A 17,421-nucleotide genomic window follows, 5' to 3' on the forward strand; every position below is an offset into this window, starting at 1 on the left:
GTCCACTGGAGGTGCTCAATAAAGTTTTATTACATTAAAAATACATCACTGGGCCTCAAGCACTCAGGCTGAGACACATGTGGCCACCACCTCCAAACCAGAACACATGGAAGTAGCAGCAACCGAGTTGCCAACTCAGGTCTTGGCCTGCCTGGCCTTGCTGGCAAACCCCTATGCACCCTTCAACATTCTGCTCAAATGTCCCTGTCTCAGGCAGAGGCGGCTGCTGCCCTTCTGTGGCCACACTCCCTTGCACGGATGACGGCTCCTGCAGGGACAACCCCCCCCAGCGCTCAGCATAGGGCCAGGCCCACGGCGGTACACGGGGAACGGTGCTGACATCCACACTCAGACCAAGCGAGGAACCACGGGGCTGGGCCACCTTCCTTACATCCTCTTCCGCATCTTGCCCTTCTTGGAGTGGGCACCCCGGCCAAAGGCGCCCTGCTGCAGCTCCTGGGCGCGGCGCCGGTTGCGGGCAGAGAGCTGCTTGAGGCCCCCGCGTTGCAGGAAGCGCAGCTTCTGGGCTCGGCGCCGCTGCTTCAGGATCTGCTGCTTGGTCTTGAGCTCTGAGCGCACGCGGCCTCCGGTGGCGCTGGCGGCGCGGGGCTGGGACACACCTGCCAGGACAGGGATTCAGGGAGCTTGGCCTTTGGGGCCGACTCCCAATGTCTCCTCCTCCCAAAAGCCTCCAGCTTGCTCCCCCACCCCTTACATTCTGCATTCATTGCTGCGGTCCCAGCAGCCGACACATAGTAATGGCTTAGTAAAGCTTAAATAGTCCAGTCGACAGTAGCATGGATCCTCCAGCCCAAACTGCCGGAGTTCAAATCCCAGTGTGACCTCTTGGCCCCTGGGCAAGCCTCTTCACTCTTCTGTGCCTGTTTCCCCTCCTGTGAATTATGAATAATAGCACCTGCCTCACAGGTCCTAGTGAGGAGTAAGTGAGTTACTATGTGTGCGGTGCTCGCAACCAGGCCGAGTCCACAGTAAGGGCCTCCTACGTGTAACTATTACAATTACAAATCATTCAACAAAGGTTTCTGAGCGCCTCCCCTGTGCCGGGCACTGGGGACCCAGGCAGAATCCAGCCTCTGTCTCTGTGGACTGCATGCTCCAGCCTTTTAGATGAAAACAGGCTGGAGCTTAACCTTCCTTTGGCAGGAGAGAAATCAGAGAAGGCAAGAGAGGGGAAGGGACTTGTCTAAGGTCACCCAGCAAAGTGGCAGAGGTCAGCGGCCCTGCCCCGCTTGCTCTCCCAGGTCTCTGGGAGGGCACTTTACAGCCTGCCCTTGGCTCCCCACTAAGCCCTGTGCCCCTCCTCTTCTGTGCTCCCCTCCCCCCAGGCCCAGCTTCTCCTCCCCCATGGCAGTGACTTTCGCATGGCTCCCACACAGATGATCATTAAGGCGGCCCTCATGTCTTTACTGGGGCCGGGGCACCTGACAAGGACCCATCACCCCCAGCAAGGACAAAATACAGGGGGAGAAGAGCTGCTTTTTCCTGAAGCTCACAGGCCACCCTCACCACGCCAGGCCCAGCGAGCCCACAGCAGCGGCCTGCTCCACCCAAGGCCCAATCCAGAGCTGAGGAGAGAGGGGTGAAGGGCCCCAGGGAGGCAAGGGCACATCCACAGAGACAGAGTAGGGAGAGACAGAGACTGGGAGGTGTGTGTGTGTATGTGTGTGTGCGCGTGCACGCATGCAAACGCGTGCGTGTGTGTGTGCAGAGAGAAAGCAACAGAAACAATGGGAGAGAAGATGGAGAGAGAGATACAGAAAGACAGAGACAAGGAAAAAGACAGACAAAGAGAATGAAGAGAGAAAAAAGGACAGAGACACAGAGTCAGAGATGGAAAGAAACACAGACCCGGAGACAAAGAGACCCACAGGATGAGAGAGAATGCATCGGAGAAAATCAAAGACAGAAACAGGGAGAGCTTGAGACAGAAATGGAGGAGGCATCTCTGTTAGAGAAGAAGAAATGCCGACAGAGACTGAGGGGAAGGTGCAGAGAGCAAAGGAGGCCCTGGGTGAGGTGGACAGGAGGGGCCCCCAGAACCCTGACAGGGAGCAGGCCCCAGGCTGAAGGATGCAGACTCGGACACTGAGGAGGCAGTGAGCAGCCCTGCAGGCCTAGGGGAGGTAAGCAGGGCTGAGGCCCCCCCAAAAGAGAGACCCAGAACATGGTCCAAGCTCCCCTCTCCATAGGGGAGGCCCTGGGTGGAGGCGGCGGGCAGCCAGGTGACCCAGGACCAGTCACTGCCCTTGAGAGTCCCTCGTTTCCTCGCCTGAAAAGACGGGCACTCTCAGGCTTCTTGCCCCCAGGTCACATATGGTGAGGGTCCAGCAGAACCTGTCCCCACACAGCAAGTGGGAACCCTTCTCTGACAGTTGGTGCTCGGCCCCAGGGTGGGGGAGCAGTGGGAAGGGGCCAGGCTCCACCTCCTCCCCTCACAGCATGTCAAAGGTCACGATCATCACCACCCCCAAGGCGCCCCTCTGCCATGAGGGACTGACCAAGGTGCTGGCACTCACGGCAGTTGGCCCAGGCCATGGTGGTTAAGCACAAGCTCTGGCAGCAGAGCCAGGTTCAAATCCCACCATAGCCAGTCACCAGCTGAGGGACCCAGGCCAGATCAAGAGGACCAGGTCCTCAAAATGACCAAATGTACTATTTGCCAACCTGCGTTTTAAGGACAGTCCTACCCCGGCTCTCACCTTGCCCTCGGCCACGCTTCCCACCTCTTCGCTCTGGGCCTTGCCGGTCCGATGCCCCTTCCTCTTCTGAGTCACGATCATCAATTTTCTGTTTCTGTTTCCACTTTTGGTAGCTAGGAGTCTGCATTAAGGAGGCTGCGTGCAGCATCTTGATGCCCTCTGGCTGGGAGCAGGCACCCCCCCCTTACCCATCAAGATACAGGCTGTTCCTATAGCGGGTGTGCTGGTTCAATCCCCTCGACCCCGCCCCCTTTCGCCCCCACCTATAGGAGCTGGGATGGTTGAGATGCTAGACCACGCCCCTCCCTGACCCCGCCCTCCATCCACAATAGGAAGTGCAAAGGTACAGCTCGGCCCCGCCCTCTATGGCCCCGCCTTTCCGGATACAGGTCCCGCTTGTAGGAGCTGCTGATATAGCGGCCACTCTCCGTCTTGATCTTTTTCTTGTCCTCCTGTCCCGACTGTCCCACAAACCGCTTCTTCTTCCGGTCCCTGCAGGAGAAGGAGTTAGGAGGTGTGCAGGGGAGGGAGGTGGCCCGCTTGCCCTCGGGGCCTGTTTCCCTTGACCCTCTCACTGGGTTGTTGGAGGATTCAAGGAATGCAGCACACCCACGTCCAGCAGGCAGCAGGTGCTCCATAAAGGCCTGTTCTCTGCCCCTCCTCATCTGTCTGGCAGCCCAGGTCTCAAAAGGCAGAAGGGGTCAGGGGACCTGGATCAAGGACAGGGGACCCTGGGGGCTCCCGATCCCTGCTTTGCCACCACCTGGCTCTGTGACTCTAGGTTGAGCCACATCGTTTCTCCAGAACGATAGTCCAAATAGGCAAAAGGGTCATGAGCCAGGTCTAGAAAGACTAGGTACCCAAAAGGACAGATGGGGTCAAGATCCCTGTCATGTGTGACCACACGGGGACAGGACCGGGGAGTCATTAATTTATGCTGTGCCGAATCAAATGAGGGGTGGGGATGTCATAATTCCTGATCTAAGGGATCAAACCAGAATCAGGACAGTCGGGGGGTCATACGCTGCTTGTGAGGACTAAGTGACAGACAGGTGGGCATGGCAGGGGCAAGCCCACTGGCTCACTCACCACTTGAGCTGCTGCCGGCCCCTGGTCAGGTTCTGGGCTTCGTCCCCCATCAGGTCCAGGACAGCACCAGCCACCTGCTGTTCGAAGGCGCCCCCATCCCCACTGATGCTCAGGCTGCAGAGAGGGGGTGCAGAGACACCATGGGGTTGGTGAGGGATCAAGCCCACCCACCCCACCCTGGGACCAATGGCCACTCACCCCCGTTCGCTGTCGAAGTCCTTGGGCCGGTAGGGGACGTAGAACGCCTGGTCCCGCTGCCGGGCCTCCTCCCTCCGCCTCTTGGCTCCCCGGGCAGGTCCTGGTTGCTGGCGCTTCCGGCCCACAACCTCTGTGAAGACGTCCTGGCAGAGACCGAGGCCCCGGGTCACACCTGCAGCCCCTGGACAGTGGACCTGGCCTCCCTACCCACCAGCTGGGGTTGAGGGCCAGGGGCTTTTGGGACTTTGAAAGCTTGGCATTGCCATTTAGATCCTCTGTTTCCTCTTGCACACGTAGCAAGTCCTTGCCTCAAGCACCAGCAGGGGCAGGACAGGCGGGGGTGCAGGAGGGCAGGGTGCTGACCAGGGCAAGAGCCCCATTCCAGTCCCAGCTCGGTCCCCCAGGCCATGTGACCAAGGCAAGGTTCTGTCCCTCTCTGGGACTGGCCTTGCTCTATACGACATGGACAAGTCCAGGGGTTTTCAAGTGCATTTTTGCCTACTGAACCCTCTGTCCTAATCAGATATAAGAGGGATGTACTGGAGGATGAACAGGCCCAGGACTCTACCCACCAGGTGAAGAGGACACTCTGGTCCCCCACCCCTGCCTTATGCCACGAAGGCCCAGTGCTTGACCCTACCTGTGTCACGTCCTCACTGCTAACAGTCCCCGCTCTGCCCCTTTCCACCTGCCCAGGATTTCAGGCTGAGATTGAAGGTGGTGATGATGACACTGTCACAGCAAACACTAGGCCTATGGGAATCCTCCACGTGCTGCCCTAAATCTGCCCAGCGGGCCCAGGACCAGGCAATGCAGTCACTTGGCTGCACCATCCTAGTCCACAGCATTCTGAAAACGAACTTTCCTGAAATTCACGTGGTGGCAAAAGCCGACCTGAGCCAATGAGAAGCTGTGTCTGCCCTCTTAGTGTGGGGACCTGCATGTCTCGCTGCAGAAACTCATACATTTGACAGCAGTGACACCTCAGACTGTGCTGAAGGTGTCATATCATACATAGCTTACCCACTGTAAAGATTCTGAATCCTACAATGTATCTGGCCCCCAGGGTTTCAGGCAAGGGATGGTGGACAAGTACCATGACCCCATTCTGCAGTGGGGAGGCTGAGGATGGGTCACTGATTTCCACAAGCATCAGAGATGGGACGGGAAACACTGCATCCACCCCAGCGGCTGCTCAGAGCCCCGAGGTCAGCCCCATGGGGGTGGGTCTTGACCCATCCCTTCCCTAACGCCAGGCCAGACACCAAGGTCCCCAGGGTGGGCGCTGTACCTCTACGCTCTCTCCCACCGTCTCCTCTTCCTTCTCAAGCTGCTCCTCCTGCGGTGCTGGTGCCGGTAGGCTCAGGACTGGGCCGGCCAGGCGCTCCTGCCGCTCCTGCCGCCCCTGCTGGAAGCTGGCGATGGCCTTGCGGTCCTTCTGCCGCTTGGCGCGCATCACCTGGCTGCTGAGGTCCCGGCTAGAGGCACTGATCTCAAAGATGGTCTGTGGATGGACACCCAAGGCCTTCACCCCTTGCCTCCTCCTCTCCAGCTACCCCCTCCCCAGCTTGGTGTGCTCTCTGGAACGTTATTCCCAATTCCTTTCCGCTCAGTATCTGCTTTTCACAATTACAAAGAGAGGCCCAGAGAGGGCAAGTAAATTGCCCAAGGTCACACAGCTGGGACAAGCCAGATCTTAGATTTCAACCCAGGTTCACTGGCTCCAAAACCACTGCTCTTAACCATGACAGGCCCCAGCTCCTTTTTCTTGATGCTGGCAGGCAGGTCTTTCCTGCTTTTGGGCACATGATGGGGCCCCTGATGGGAGTCAGGAGGAGATTAACGGTAGGAAAAGCCAGCTCCTCAGGCCTCTAACAGGGCCTCGGTCTTCCCATCTGGAAGGGGTAGGAAATGGTTGCCACGTGGGAAACCTGCTGTGGTCCAGCAGGGATGGTTCCAGAGCAAGGGGCGGCTCTAGAGAAGCTGACACAGCCAGAGATGCGGGTTGAGAAAATCCCTGCTCGGGTCCTGCTGGGGGTCAGAAGCTCAGAGTTCCTGCACCACAGGGGCCACCGTGGGCCCGCAGGCCCAACCCCCGACTCACCGCCCGGGAGCGGTAGTGCTTGATGCGGTCCACCAGCGTCAGCCGCTGCAGCTCCTTCTCCTCAAAGCGGGAGCCTGGTGGGGAGGGAGGCGTGAGGCCGGGGGTGGGTTCTGCAGGGCCCGCCGCCCCCCGCCCGGTGCAAGGACTCACTGAAGAGGGGGTGCAGCCCCAGCGCCGCGAGGTCCAGCTCCTTGGCCCTCTTGATGGACTCGGGGGACGGCGCCGGCCGTGAGCGCACGTACTGCTGCTGGGCGTTGTCGGCCACGCGGCACAGGCCGCGCAGCTCCAGCGACGCCTCCAGGGTGCTCCGCAGGCCGCTGTCCTCGTCGTCCACCACGCTCTGCGGCACCCGGCCCAGCACCCCATCCAGGCCGCCCGCGCCTGCCGGCCCGCGGGGAGCCAGATCAGATGTCTTAAGGCCCCGCCTCCCCCCCAGCCCTGCTCTGGGTCCTGAACCACGAAATAACCCCCACGAAAGAAACCAAACCAGCTCCTATTGTTTTTATAAACACAGTTTGATGGAACACAGACCTATTAATTCATTTTTGCATTGTGCGGCTAATTTTGTACGAGAGCGCAGGAGAGGGGCTGCTGTGGATTACATGACCTGCAGACCCTAAGATATTTACTGTCTCTTACTGACTTTAAAATATAGGGATCTTCCCCAGGGGTTAAATCGTAAAGTCAGGATAGTCTGGCCCACCTCCACCATTGCCCCTCTACATCATGAACTCCAGGGGGGACCTCAGCCCCTTCCCAGCCTCCCCTCACCTGAGGGCTCTTCATGGGGGCGGGCGAGGGTGAGGGCGCGGCCCAGGAACAGGTGCAGGTCCAGCAGGTAGGGGATCTCGTCTGGGGCCACCAAGGAATAGGCCGTGCCACTTCGGCCAGCCCGGGCCACGCGGCCTGCAGGAGGAGGTGGTCAGGATGGAGCAAAGGCAGAGGACTCACAGCCCAGCACGAGTCCCACCTGCCCAGCCCTAAGGATGCGAGCCAGGTCACGGCCCCACCTCGCCAAACAGTATCCCACCTACGAAAGGGGCAGGGACAGTGATCGTCACCGGGGCTACCTGTGTGGGGCGGCGTGAGCCCATATGGTGCTCTGGGAGGTGAGCAGAAACAGAGACAAGACACTGATCGTTATCAGTATCAGAAGTCCTCAGCATCCCTACTTTGGGGGATTTTTCCCAGAGAAACAACCCAGGGTGCAAAGATTCACTCACAGGGATCCCTACTGCAGCTCTGCCTGGAACAGCCCCAAACTGGAAACCACTTGGAAGACTTAAGGGCAGAGGATTAATTAGCTGATGACCACCTAGCTAAGGAAACAGGCTGCAAACTGTGGCCTGTGGCCAAATCCAGCCCCCTCCCCGGGCCTGTTTGTATATAAAATAAAGTTTTATTGGCAGGTAGACATGCACCTTCATTCACATACTGTCTGTGGCTGCTCTTATCTGATCCTTTACAGAAACAATTTGCTGGCCCTGGTCATAGAATGATGTTTAAATGGTGAACGAAAAACACGCATGATGTACACAGAGGACAGGAGAAGATTACAGGAAAGAGCATCCAGTGTGACTCTAATTTTGTGTTCGGTAAATCCATGTATAGCAACTCCACTTTGGTTGGTTTCTGCATCTTGCAAAAACAAAGTGTCATCACATTTGGAAGACTCGTTTGAGGTGGTCTGGTTCCCACTGTTGGTCACACAGCACATGAGAAAGTCCCTTTGGGGGTTTTAAGGATGCCTCCAGGGACATGCAGAGCCAGCCCTTCGAGAATGATGGAAACCAGGGCACAGTAGGCAGTGGCCAACAGGGAGATGAGCCCCCCTAGACCCGAGGCTGGAGACCCAGGTGGAGGCCCTCCTTGCACCCCGAAGGTGCAGCCATGGGCAGCCTGCCACGGGCAGCCAGAATTTACAGAGTCAACGACGTTCAATCACATACAGGACAATTCAAAGGAACCTGCCTGCCAGATGCCTCTCTCACACACATTTATCTAGTGTACCCATATTTGTAAATACAATCCACACATTTATGAGTTAAAAGAAGACAAAGAAAGAATGGTACTTACCTGGGGCTGGGGGAGGGGGAATAAGGAATTCATTTACTGGGTACAGGGTTTTAACCAGTTTCAGTTTGTTAAGATAAAAATGCTTTGAAGATGGATGATTGTACAACCATGTGAACGTACCTAATGCCACTGAACTTATACCTAAAAGTGGTTAAAATGATAACTTCATATTATGTGTATCTCATCATAGTTTAAAAAAAGAATGTCACAGTGGCAAAGGACACCCCAAAATGGCAGCTGTGTACCAGAGTGGCAAAGAGGGACCATGGTGAAGAGGGGGGGTTCTAATCCCAGCCGCCCCTGCTGAAGCCCCGTCCAGCCCCAGGCTCCTTACCCACGCGGTGCAGGAAGAGCTTGCCCTTGGCGGGGAAGCTGTAGTTGATGACGTTGTCCAGCAGCGGGATGTCCAAGCCCCGAGCTGCCAGGTCCGTCACGATGAGGGCGGAGCACTTGCCGTGCGTGAACTTGGCCAGGTTGATCTTGCGGGCCGTCTGGTCCAGGGCGCTGTAGATGTGGGCGCAGCTCACTCGCTGGGTCGTCAGCAGCTGCTCAGAGTGAAGACAGGAGGGAGGGAAAGGGGTGTGTGCTGGGCAGTGAGGAGAGGAAGGGTGCCATGACATTGGTTCTGGAGGTGGGCACCCTCAGTTTGAACCCCAGCTCAGCTGGGTGACCCTGGTTCGGTATCTTTATCAGTATAAATGGGGCTCTTATCACCTCTCTGTAGGATTGTTTGGATGCCAAAAAAGATGGCACATACAGGTAACTCCCTTAGGGAAGCTGCACGTGCCCCCCTGCCCCAGGACACAAGCCTCATCCTGACTGTCACTAACCAGCTCTGCGACCTTGCCCCAGCTCCCTAACCTCTCTGTGCTTTCATGCTCCTCGTCTGCAGAAAGGGGAGAATTAACAGTTCCCTCTCTGTAGCTCTGCTATGAGGATTAAATGAGCTAATACGCATAAAGTGGTGAGAACGGGGCCCGGAATACAGGAAGCACCATGAAAGTGTTAACTGCTCCTTAAAAATAGCTATTTTGGTTTTATTCATCAGTGACTACATGGAGGAAGCACCGTTATGTCAAACATGTATTAAATACGGGAAACTCAGCGAACTGTGTCTTCAAATAACAGAACCCAGGTGTGGCTGTCCTGACAGTGGCTGCACCAACTCAGGGGGGTCCCAGGCAGCCCTGGGGGTTAGGGGACCCCCTCCTCCACCAGAGTCCAGGTGTACACGTGTGGAAAAGCTCATCAAACTGCTCACGTAAGATCAGGGGACCTCACACAGCTTACAGTGCGCAGGCTATTGCTCAGTTTTAAAAAGCTGAAGCACATGCGACACTGAAAATCTACAGAAAAATGATAGGATGGCTGGGATTTAGAATGGCTGGGATAATTTCAAAATACCCTGGAAGGAGCAAATGAATATCAGATAAATCAAAGGTGGCGTGAGTTGATAACTGAGTATCTGGAAGCTCATTATGGTATTTTCTGGCTTTGGTAGATGTTTGAAAGTTTTTATAATGAAAAGTGTAAAAGAGTAATAAAAGCACGGAGCCCTGGCCAGGCCCAAGTGCCATTCCGGTGCTGTCCCCTGGCGGCCGTACGCAGAACTGCAGTTCCGAGCAAGCGATGAAGGGGGCGAGGGAGGGGGGTGGGGTGGGAGGAGCCGTCCGTGCCCATCCCCTCCCACGCTCACCTCACTGAGATACTCCGCGTGGTGCTTGGTGGCCACAAACACCACGGTCTGGTCCTGGGGCCGCACCACGGTGCGCAGAAGGTGGAGCAGGACGGCGGCCTTGGCGTCCTCGCGCACGAGGAAGAAGGACGTCTGCGGGGAGAGGGGCCGCTCGGGTTGGCTCAGGGGGTCCAGGCCGTGGGCTGGGGAAGGGGCAGGCGCGGAGCCTCACCTTGAGCTGCTCGTTGAGTTTGGCGTCCACGTCTAACCGGATGAGCACGGGCTCCGTGAGGCCTGCGGTGGGCAACGGAGGAGGATGGGTGGGGTGTCGCTGAAGGACAAGACGCCCCCTGCCCCACCCTCGCCCCCACGAGTCCCAGCCATCAGCCCCGCTCCCCCGGCTCCCTCACCGGCCCGGGCGAACTCCACCAACAACTTGGGCAGCGTGGCGGAGAACAGGACTGTCTGGTGGCCCCCGGGGAGGCGGCCGATGATCTCCTGCAGCTGCTCTGCGAACCCCATTTCAAAGAGCCTGGGAGGGTGGAGGGCAGGACCGGGTCAGGACAAGAGCTTCCATTCTGGTGAGTTCCAAACCTGTCATCCTTGCCCCCATCACTTCCTGCCACGAGGGCTGGTGTTTGCTTCATAAGGTTCCTTAATTCAGCCCACTTTTTCTCTACTTGACAACCTCCTCCCAAGCAATAATGACCTTGAAATCCTGGGTCTGCTCTCAGTTTTCCTACAACTTCAACAGCAGCAGCCGTCCCTCTGGGCCAGGCACGGTTCTAAGCACTTTATAAATACCATCTCCCCTAGTCCTCGAGCACCCCTGTGAGGTCCCTGCTATTTTGTCCCCACTTTGTAGCTGAGGCTGCCAAGGCCCACTGACCCTCAGGGATTTGTCCCAGTTCACAGTTTACTGGGATTTGATCCCACCCGGGTCTGGCTCCACACCGTGCTCTCAACCTTGTGCTACTTTTTATCTCTTTGAAATCGTGGGTTTGTTGTTTTACTATTTTTTTCAATATTCCTAAAAGTAATACAAGATAAAAACTGCTGGTCCAGGGAGCCCCATCAGCTCTGGCATTGCCTACAGTCGATCTGTGGCCCACACTTGGGGAACCGCTGCTTCAGTCTTGGCCACCTAGATCTCTCCCGGCAGAGCGCTTCCTCCTGGCCAATCCTGACACAAGTGCCCGGGTGGCATCTGCAGCCTTACCTGTCGGCCTCATCGAATACCACGTACTCCACACCCTGGAGCTTCAGGTTCATCTCCACGGCCACGTGCACCAAGCGCCCAGGGGTAGCAATGATTCTGGAAGTGGATGTGCATGCCAGGTCACCCAGGGCCGGGGCCACCAGCTCAGCCCTCCGCTCATGCCCCAGCCACTCACTGGCCATGTGGGAAGGGGCCCCAGAGCATCACCCCCAATCCACAAACTCACATGTCGGGATTCTCATGCAGGGCTGCAAACTGGTCTTCCATTCTAGGGAGAAGAGGGGGTGTCAGCTTGATAGAACAGGTCTCTTTTGTCTCTCTCCCTTCCCAACACCAAACACCCAGGTGAGTTTCACACCCTGATCCCGGGCTTGGAACTGGCAATAGCCGGGAAAGGCTATTGCTGAGATACTAGGCAAAATCACTGCCTTGACAAGAGATACAAGTTCAAACATACAAAAGGATTGATACAACAGAGTTCCCCAAAGAGATGGACTCATCTCACTGGCTCTGTCTGGATTGCAACAAAACCACCTTTGACCCACAGGCCACCTAAAAACTAACCCTGGAACTGCCCGCTCCACCTAGAACCAGGTTTCCTTGATCTCTGTGTCCTTGTTCTCAAACTGTTTGAGCACACATCCCTAACTTTAGTTCTCCTCTGAATCGCCCCTGGGTCACCTGTAGGAGTCACGATTCTGGGCCAGGTCTAACTCAGGGAGGCATTTCTGACCATCACAGCTATAGAGATAATACATTATAATGTAGACAAAAGAACCCTGAAAAGCAAAACACTCTCTCAGAATCAAGAGTGATTGGTGACAGTGACATTCTGAGAGAAGATTAAGGGGCTGCCCTTTGAGGGAGAAACTGTGGGATGGGCGTACGGGGGTTCTAATCTTAGCTCTATTATCAAAGCACCGCGTGGCTCTCTGGGCCCGCCACTTCCTCAGTCTGCTCATCTATAAAAGAGGTGCGGTGCCTGCTACCTCAGAAGGATGGTATAAGCACATCAGGAAAAATACAATATTTTGCAAATTTGAGCTACTACAAACGTTCTGTGATTTTTGCGCATTGCACTTAAAGCAGCCCCAAGTCAAGCAAACTAAAGCATTTTTAAGAACGTGTGGAGACTTGTTGTTATTAATAAGCGTGGGCTTAGTCAATCTGACGCCCCCTGGAGACACGGGGTGGGCTTGCGTGGGGGGGCGGGCAGCAGCTCAGGCGACGGGCACTTACTTGTCCCCGCCGAGGATCAGGGCAGTCTTGAGGCCAGTGAACTTGCCAAGCTGTGCAAACAGAGAGAGAGAGATTGAGATGGTGATGGAAGCTGACTCAGGCCTCCCTGCGTGGCGCTGGCTCAGTCCCCCGCCAGACACACCTCCTTGGTGAACTTCATGGTCTGCAGGGCCAGCTCTCGGGTGGGGGAGAGGACGAGGGCGCGGGCCCCAGTCTGGGCGCTGTGGGTCTTGAGCCGCTCGAACATGGGGATGAGGAAACAGGCCGTCTTGCCGCTGCCCGTCCGGGCCATGGCCACCACGTCCTTGCCATCCAGGATCACCGGGATGGTCTGTGGAGGAATGGGTTGGGGGGAGGGGCGCGGTCACCTCCTGCACCCAAGCACCATGTGACCCAGAGAGGCAGGTCCCCGGGGCCTGGGAGAACCAGGGCAGCTCAGTGAAGGGGGCCGGCCTGCCTCCCAGCCCTGATCCTATTCTTGCCAAAGCCTATCTGCACACCTCCAGAGATGAGCAGCCTGTGACTCCCAACTCTCCCCACTGTTCCTACATCCTTCTTCAGGTTAAGCCTGACTCTATGTCCCTGTCTAGTCCTTCTCAGGGCCCCACGGAAATGTTGTCTCCCTCTAAACTAAATGTTTCAGCACAACAACCATGAGGCCCAGGTGATAATGGGGCGTCTGCGAGCTGCCCAGGCTGCAACTCGGCAGTGGGCAGTGTGAGTGGCAGAGAGATCCAGGGTGGAGCTTCTGCTCTGCTGGGCCTGATTTTTTCCACCTGTGAAATAGGCAGGCTCATGGGGCTTTAGCCAGAGTAAGAGGGGACGATGGATATGACGGTGGGGACGAGGGGTGGATGTCAAGAGGCCAGACAGGAGGGCCAGGCTGGTCACCCTCCCAATGCGCATCGCCTCCCGGCCCGTACCTTCCTCTGGATGGGCGTCGGAACCTTGTAGCCTTTCTTCATGATGCCTTTGAACACCGGGTAGCTCAAGCCTGGGAACGACACAGGAATGGCCAGGGGGCTGGAGGAGCCCCTATGACACGTGACAGAAAACTACACAGGACAAATGACTCTGTTGTCAATGAATGAACAGCAAGGAAAAAAAGAAAAGTGACAGAGCAAAGCTGACAGATTCATGGAGACTTAAAAGACAAATCTACTGATCGTGGGGTATGAACGTCACTGGGATTCCACACTCTCAGTGCTGTGACATGATGGGGGGGGGGTCTGAACGCTGACGGGGTCTTGGATGATACGGAGGAACTGTGTTTGTTTTCGGCGTGGCCAGGTCCTGCATCTCCTGGAGCCATGTGGGAAGTACTCAGGGCTAACAGGAGGGGATGCCTGGCATTTGCCTGAGAACCCTCAAGGATGATGCGGAGAGAACAAGATCAACTGCTGACCAGGTTAAAACTGCTGAAGCTGGTGATGGGTATTGTGGAGACTCACCATTTTCTATTTTTTTATACATTTGAAGCTTTTTATAATTATAAGAAAGAGTGTGTAATGTGACAAGGGATGGTGATGGTTGCGGGCATGGTGCTGACAACTGAGGCACGCGGTACTATGGGCACGCAGGGCAGGAGGAACCTCGATGTGACCTGGGCTTGTGGAGATGGGAGGATGGTGGGAGGCCGGAGACAGAAAGGCACCATGGTTTCCACTGCTCCGTGGTCAGCCGTTCATCTTAGGGATTCAGAAAGGCAAAAACCATCCACAGGTATATGTTTTTGTTTTTCCTTTGATTTTTGATGAATTCCAGTATGTCTAGAATATATTAATTGACTGCCTAGATTTCTTTTGTCAGTTGACTATTTTCCTTGCCCAATTCTCCACCAGGGTGTCTGTCTTTTTCTTACTGATTTGTAAAAGCTCTTTGTATGTTACGGATATTAACCCTTTGTCTGTCCCATAGTGGCAAATGTATTCCTAGTATAGCATTTAATTTAGTCTCCAATGGTCTTTGGCATACGCGTGTCCGATTAGAAAAAAAGTCAAATGAAACCGTGCTCAGGTCACACTTAGAAAGCCCTCTTTTCCTTTCTCAGATTATAAAAATATTCATCTTGATCTTTAAAGCCTTGCTCCAGATGCTGCTGATTTGTAAAGAGCCAAGAAAGAGTTCAGCTTTCCTTCTGCTGCCCAGATGTCCTGATCCCACCCAACTATCTCAGCTCTTCCCTTCAGCTCTGAAATGCCACTCTGTGGTGCCACTCAATCGCGGGACATCTCTGCCTGTTCCTGCACCAATATTGCCCCAAGTCTTGGCGCTAACTGTTCCCTTGTTGTGTCAGGCCGGTGGCTCCTATGAGGAAAATGCTTCCTCCATCCACCCAACACCTCCCACAGTGCCGGGCCCAGAGCAGAGCTCGGAGGGTGTGTGACCCCCTGCTGCTCCTCCCCGAACTCCCTGGATGCCTGGCTTACCCACCCATGGACTGGAAGCCTCCCGACTTCTTCTTCTTCTTGTTCTGGGCTCGCACCAGCTCCCGTGTGTCCAGCTCCACGTCTGAGGTGCATTCCGAGGTGGGGAAGGTGGGGAGGGGTCTGCCGGGTCCCAGCTGGGAGGAACAGGGAGCCAGCATCACCCTAGGCACAGTCAGACCACAGGGGGCAGGGAGGGGGACTGTCCTGCCGCCAGTCTCCCCCTGCCCCATCCAAGGTGATGACGCCATTGCCAGATCACATGACTTCTCTGCTAAAGGTCTCTCCTTTGATGGGACCAGGACAGAGCAGAGGGTCAGCGAGTGGGGCTCTGCAGAGAGATTGTCTGCATTTCAATCCCAACTCTGTCACTCACCAGCTGTGAGACCTCAGGCCAGGGACTTCATCTCCCAGAGCCTGTGTTTCCACATCTGGAAAATGGGGATGACAAGAGCGAATGCCTCACGGGGTGTTGTGAAGACTGAAAAGGGACTAAGTATAAAGCTGAGCGCAGCGTCCAGATGCTGGTGTCATTATCATCATCATCATCCTGGCCTGTCATTCAAAGCCCTCAAAACTTTAGGGAGCCAATCAAAATATCTACTATGTGGCAGGTACTAGACTTTTCCAATCTGCCCTGCCCCACCCCCATCCCCTTTCTGACACATCATCCCTCACCAGTCCTGGTCTCTCTGGTGCCTGGCTTCCTCTCTGCCCATCCAGGTGTCCTAGCACAGCTCAATCAAACCCAGACACCTCCTCCTGGGAGCCTTCTTGGACCACAGGGCTGTCCCCTTCCTCTCAGAAATAACATATATAAAGCACTCATTCATAATAATGTCTAAAACTCACGTGATAGTTACTATAAGCCAGGTGCTGGGCTGAGCGTTCATATAAGTTAACCCACTTAATCCTCAGAACAGCCCTGTGAAGTAGGTATTATTATTTACTCTACTTTACATGGAAAGAAGCTGAAGCACAGAGAGGCGAAGTGACTTGCCAAAGTCACACAGCCAGTGAGGCATTTGAACCCTGGTTTCAGAGTCTGTTCTTTCCTCTGTGACCCTCTATGGTCCACTACAACCCTCTAGGTCAGAGCTGCACCTTTTTTGTACAGTCCTTGAGCTAAGAATGGTTTCTAAATTTTAAAAGATTGTAAAAAAATCAAACAAAGAAGACAGTGACCTTTTTTGGTCCCACAAAGCCTAAAATATTTACCACTTGGTTCTTTACAGGGAAAGTTTGCCAACCCTTGCTCTAGACACATGATTGACAAAGAGGCTGGAACACACTGGTGCCCCAGCAATATTTTATGACAAGTAGAAAGTATGAACACTGTCATTCGATCTTTTTCACAGTTTTTGAGGCACACATAATCATCTGCTTTCTATGCATGTGGAAACTGAGACACAGAGAGGTTCAGCAACTTCTCCCATGTCCCACAACCAGTACAAGGTTGGGTCACCTTTCAACATGGGGCTGCGCCTTTATAGAACACCTACTGTGTGCCGGACAGAGGCTCAGCTGGGGTGGGATAAGGTCCCCATCTGGTCCCTGTCTCGGAGTATAGATGCCGGTTCATGTAACTGCCCACTCATTCATCTACTTACCCAGAACCTACACTGTGCCAGGCACCGGCTAAGCATAAAGCTGTGAGAAATAAAGGGCTACAGCTCTTTGGCCCCCTTGGCGCTCACACTTGCCCTCCTCTCATCTGTATACAGTTGGCACTCAGTGGTGAAATCAGCACAGGGCCCGGATTTGAATCCTGGTTCTCCCGCTCACAAGCGGTGAGTTCTTGGTCAGGTTCCTTTACCCTTCTAGGTCTCTGTTTCCTCCTCTGGAAAATGAGGATGACAGCACTTAGCTCACAGGGCTGTTGGGGGGATTAAATGACAAGGCTTGTAAAGATCTTAACAAGCAGACTGGCACATAGTAAGCGACTCATAAAAGCAAGTTTTATTGTTAGTTTCCCAGAGGTTGGGGGCATCACTGTCCAAAAGCACAAGGTGCAGCCTTCTCGACAATTCAACCTCCCAAGAATCCCCGAAACTCTCAAAGTCAGAGCTTCAGCATTCGCACTTTTCATTGGACGAATGGGAAGTGGGACCTGCCCCCTTGGCCAAGAAGTAGCCAATGAGAAGCGAGAGACCAAGAGCCGGCCAGGGAGGCCCGCCCGCAGGCCCCAGCCCCTGGAACACAGGAGCTTCGGTCCTCTGGATCCCGAGAGTGCCGGGCCCCGAGACACGTGCTCAGGCCGGCCGTCCAGCCCCGACCACCCGGCAACCGACCTCTCCCCACACTCAACCGTGCCCACTCCCCAGCTGGGGAAACTGAGGCTGTGGGGCGCTGCGCGAAGCCGGGACTCGGGCTCCGACGTGTGTCCGAGCCCCACGCTCCTACCTTCTGGGCCCGGGCGTCATCTTCCGCCTGGATCTCAAACTCGCCGTCCTCCGAGTCGCTGCTGCGGGACTGGGAGGCCGTGCCCCGGCGCTTCCGGAGCCCCTTCTTCTTCCTCCACTGGGCCATGGCAGCTCTGGACCGCGGTGCGGCCGCCGGGCGCGTGCCGGCCGCCATGCGGGCCCCGGCGCAGGGAAACGGGAGGGGGCGGAGTCTGCGGGGACGTACCAACGGCGCGGCCGGGGCAGGGGGGGACGCCGTTGCCCCTCTTGTGC

At 55.6% G+C, this 17,421-nt stretch overlaps 1 protein-coding gene across 1 annotated transcript; it reads right to left on the bottom strand.

Annotated features, from left to right (window-relative positions):
- Nucleotides 1-6: 6 nt before the first annotated feature.
- On the bottom strand, nt 7-17,356 carry DDX54 (DEAD-box helicase 54). The gene is made up of 20 exons (XM_010998686.3): nt 17,150-17,356; nt 14,754-14,883; nt 13,244-13,314; nt 12,463-12,651; nt 12,321-12,370; nt 11,308-11,349; nt 11,082-11,177; nt 10,273-10,394; nt 10,095-10,156; nt 9,884-10,015; nt 8,522-8,732; nt 6,883-7,017; nt 6,262-6,492; nt 6,112-6,185; nt 5,299-5,511; nt 4,008-4,150; nt 3,810-3,923; nt 3,108-3,212; nt 2,721-2,833; nt 7-620 (listed from the first exon to the last, which is right to left on the bottom strand). The coding sequence occupies exons 1-20, from the start codon at nt 17,321-17,323 to the stop codon at nt 388-390; spliced, it is 2,640 nt and encodes an 879-aa protein (XP_010996988.2). The 5' UTR covers nt 17,324-17,356; the 3' UTR covers nt 7-387.
- Between the last annotated feature and the right edge of the window lie 65 nt (nt 17,357-17,421).

Source organism: Camelus dromedarius, chromosome 31 (genome assembly GCF_036321535.1).
Source record: "Camelus dromedarius isolate mCamDro1 chromosome 31, mCamDro1.pat, whole genome shotgun sequence".
In the NCBI taxonomy this organism is placed as follows: domain Eukaryota; kingdom Metazoa; phylum Chordata; class Mammalia; order Artiodactyla; family Camelidae; genus Camelus; species Camelus dromedarius.

Coding starts and splice junctions, on each gene's coding strand:
- DDX54 (XM_010998686.3), bottom strand. CDS start 17,323: ATGGCGGCCGGCACGCGCCCGGCGGCCGCACCGCGGTCCAGAGCTGCC. Junction 10,157..10,272: donor GGTGGAGTTCGCCCGGGCCG/GTGAGGGAGCCG, acceptor TGCCCACCGCAG/GCCTCACGGAGCCCGTGCTC. Junction 6,186..6,261: donor GGGGCTGCACCCCCTCTTCA/GTGAGTCCTTGC, acceptor CCTCCCCACCAG/GCTCCCGCTTTGAGGAGAAG.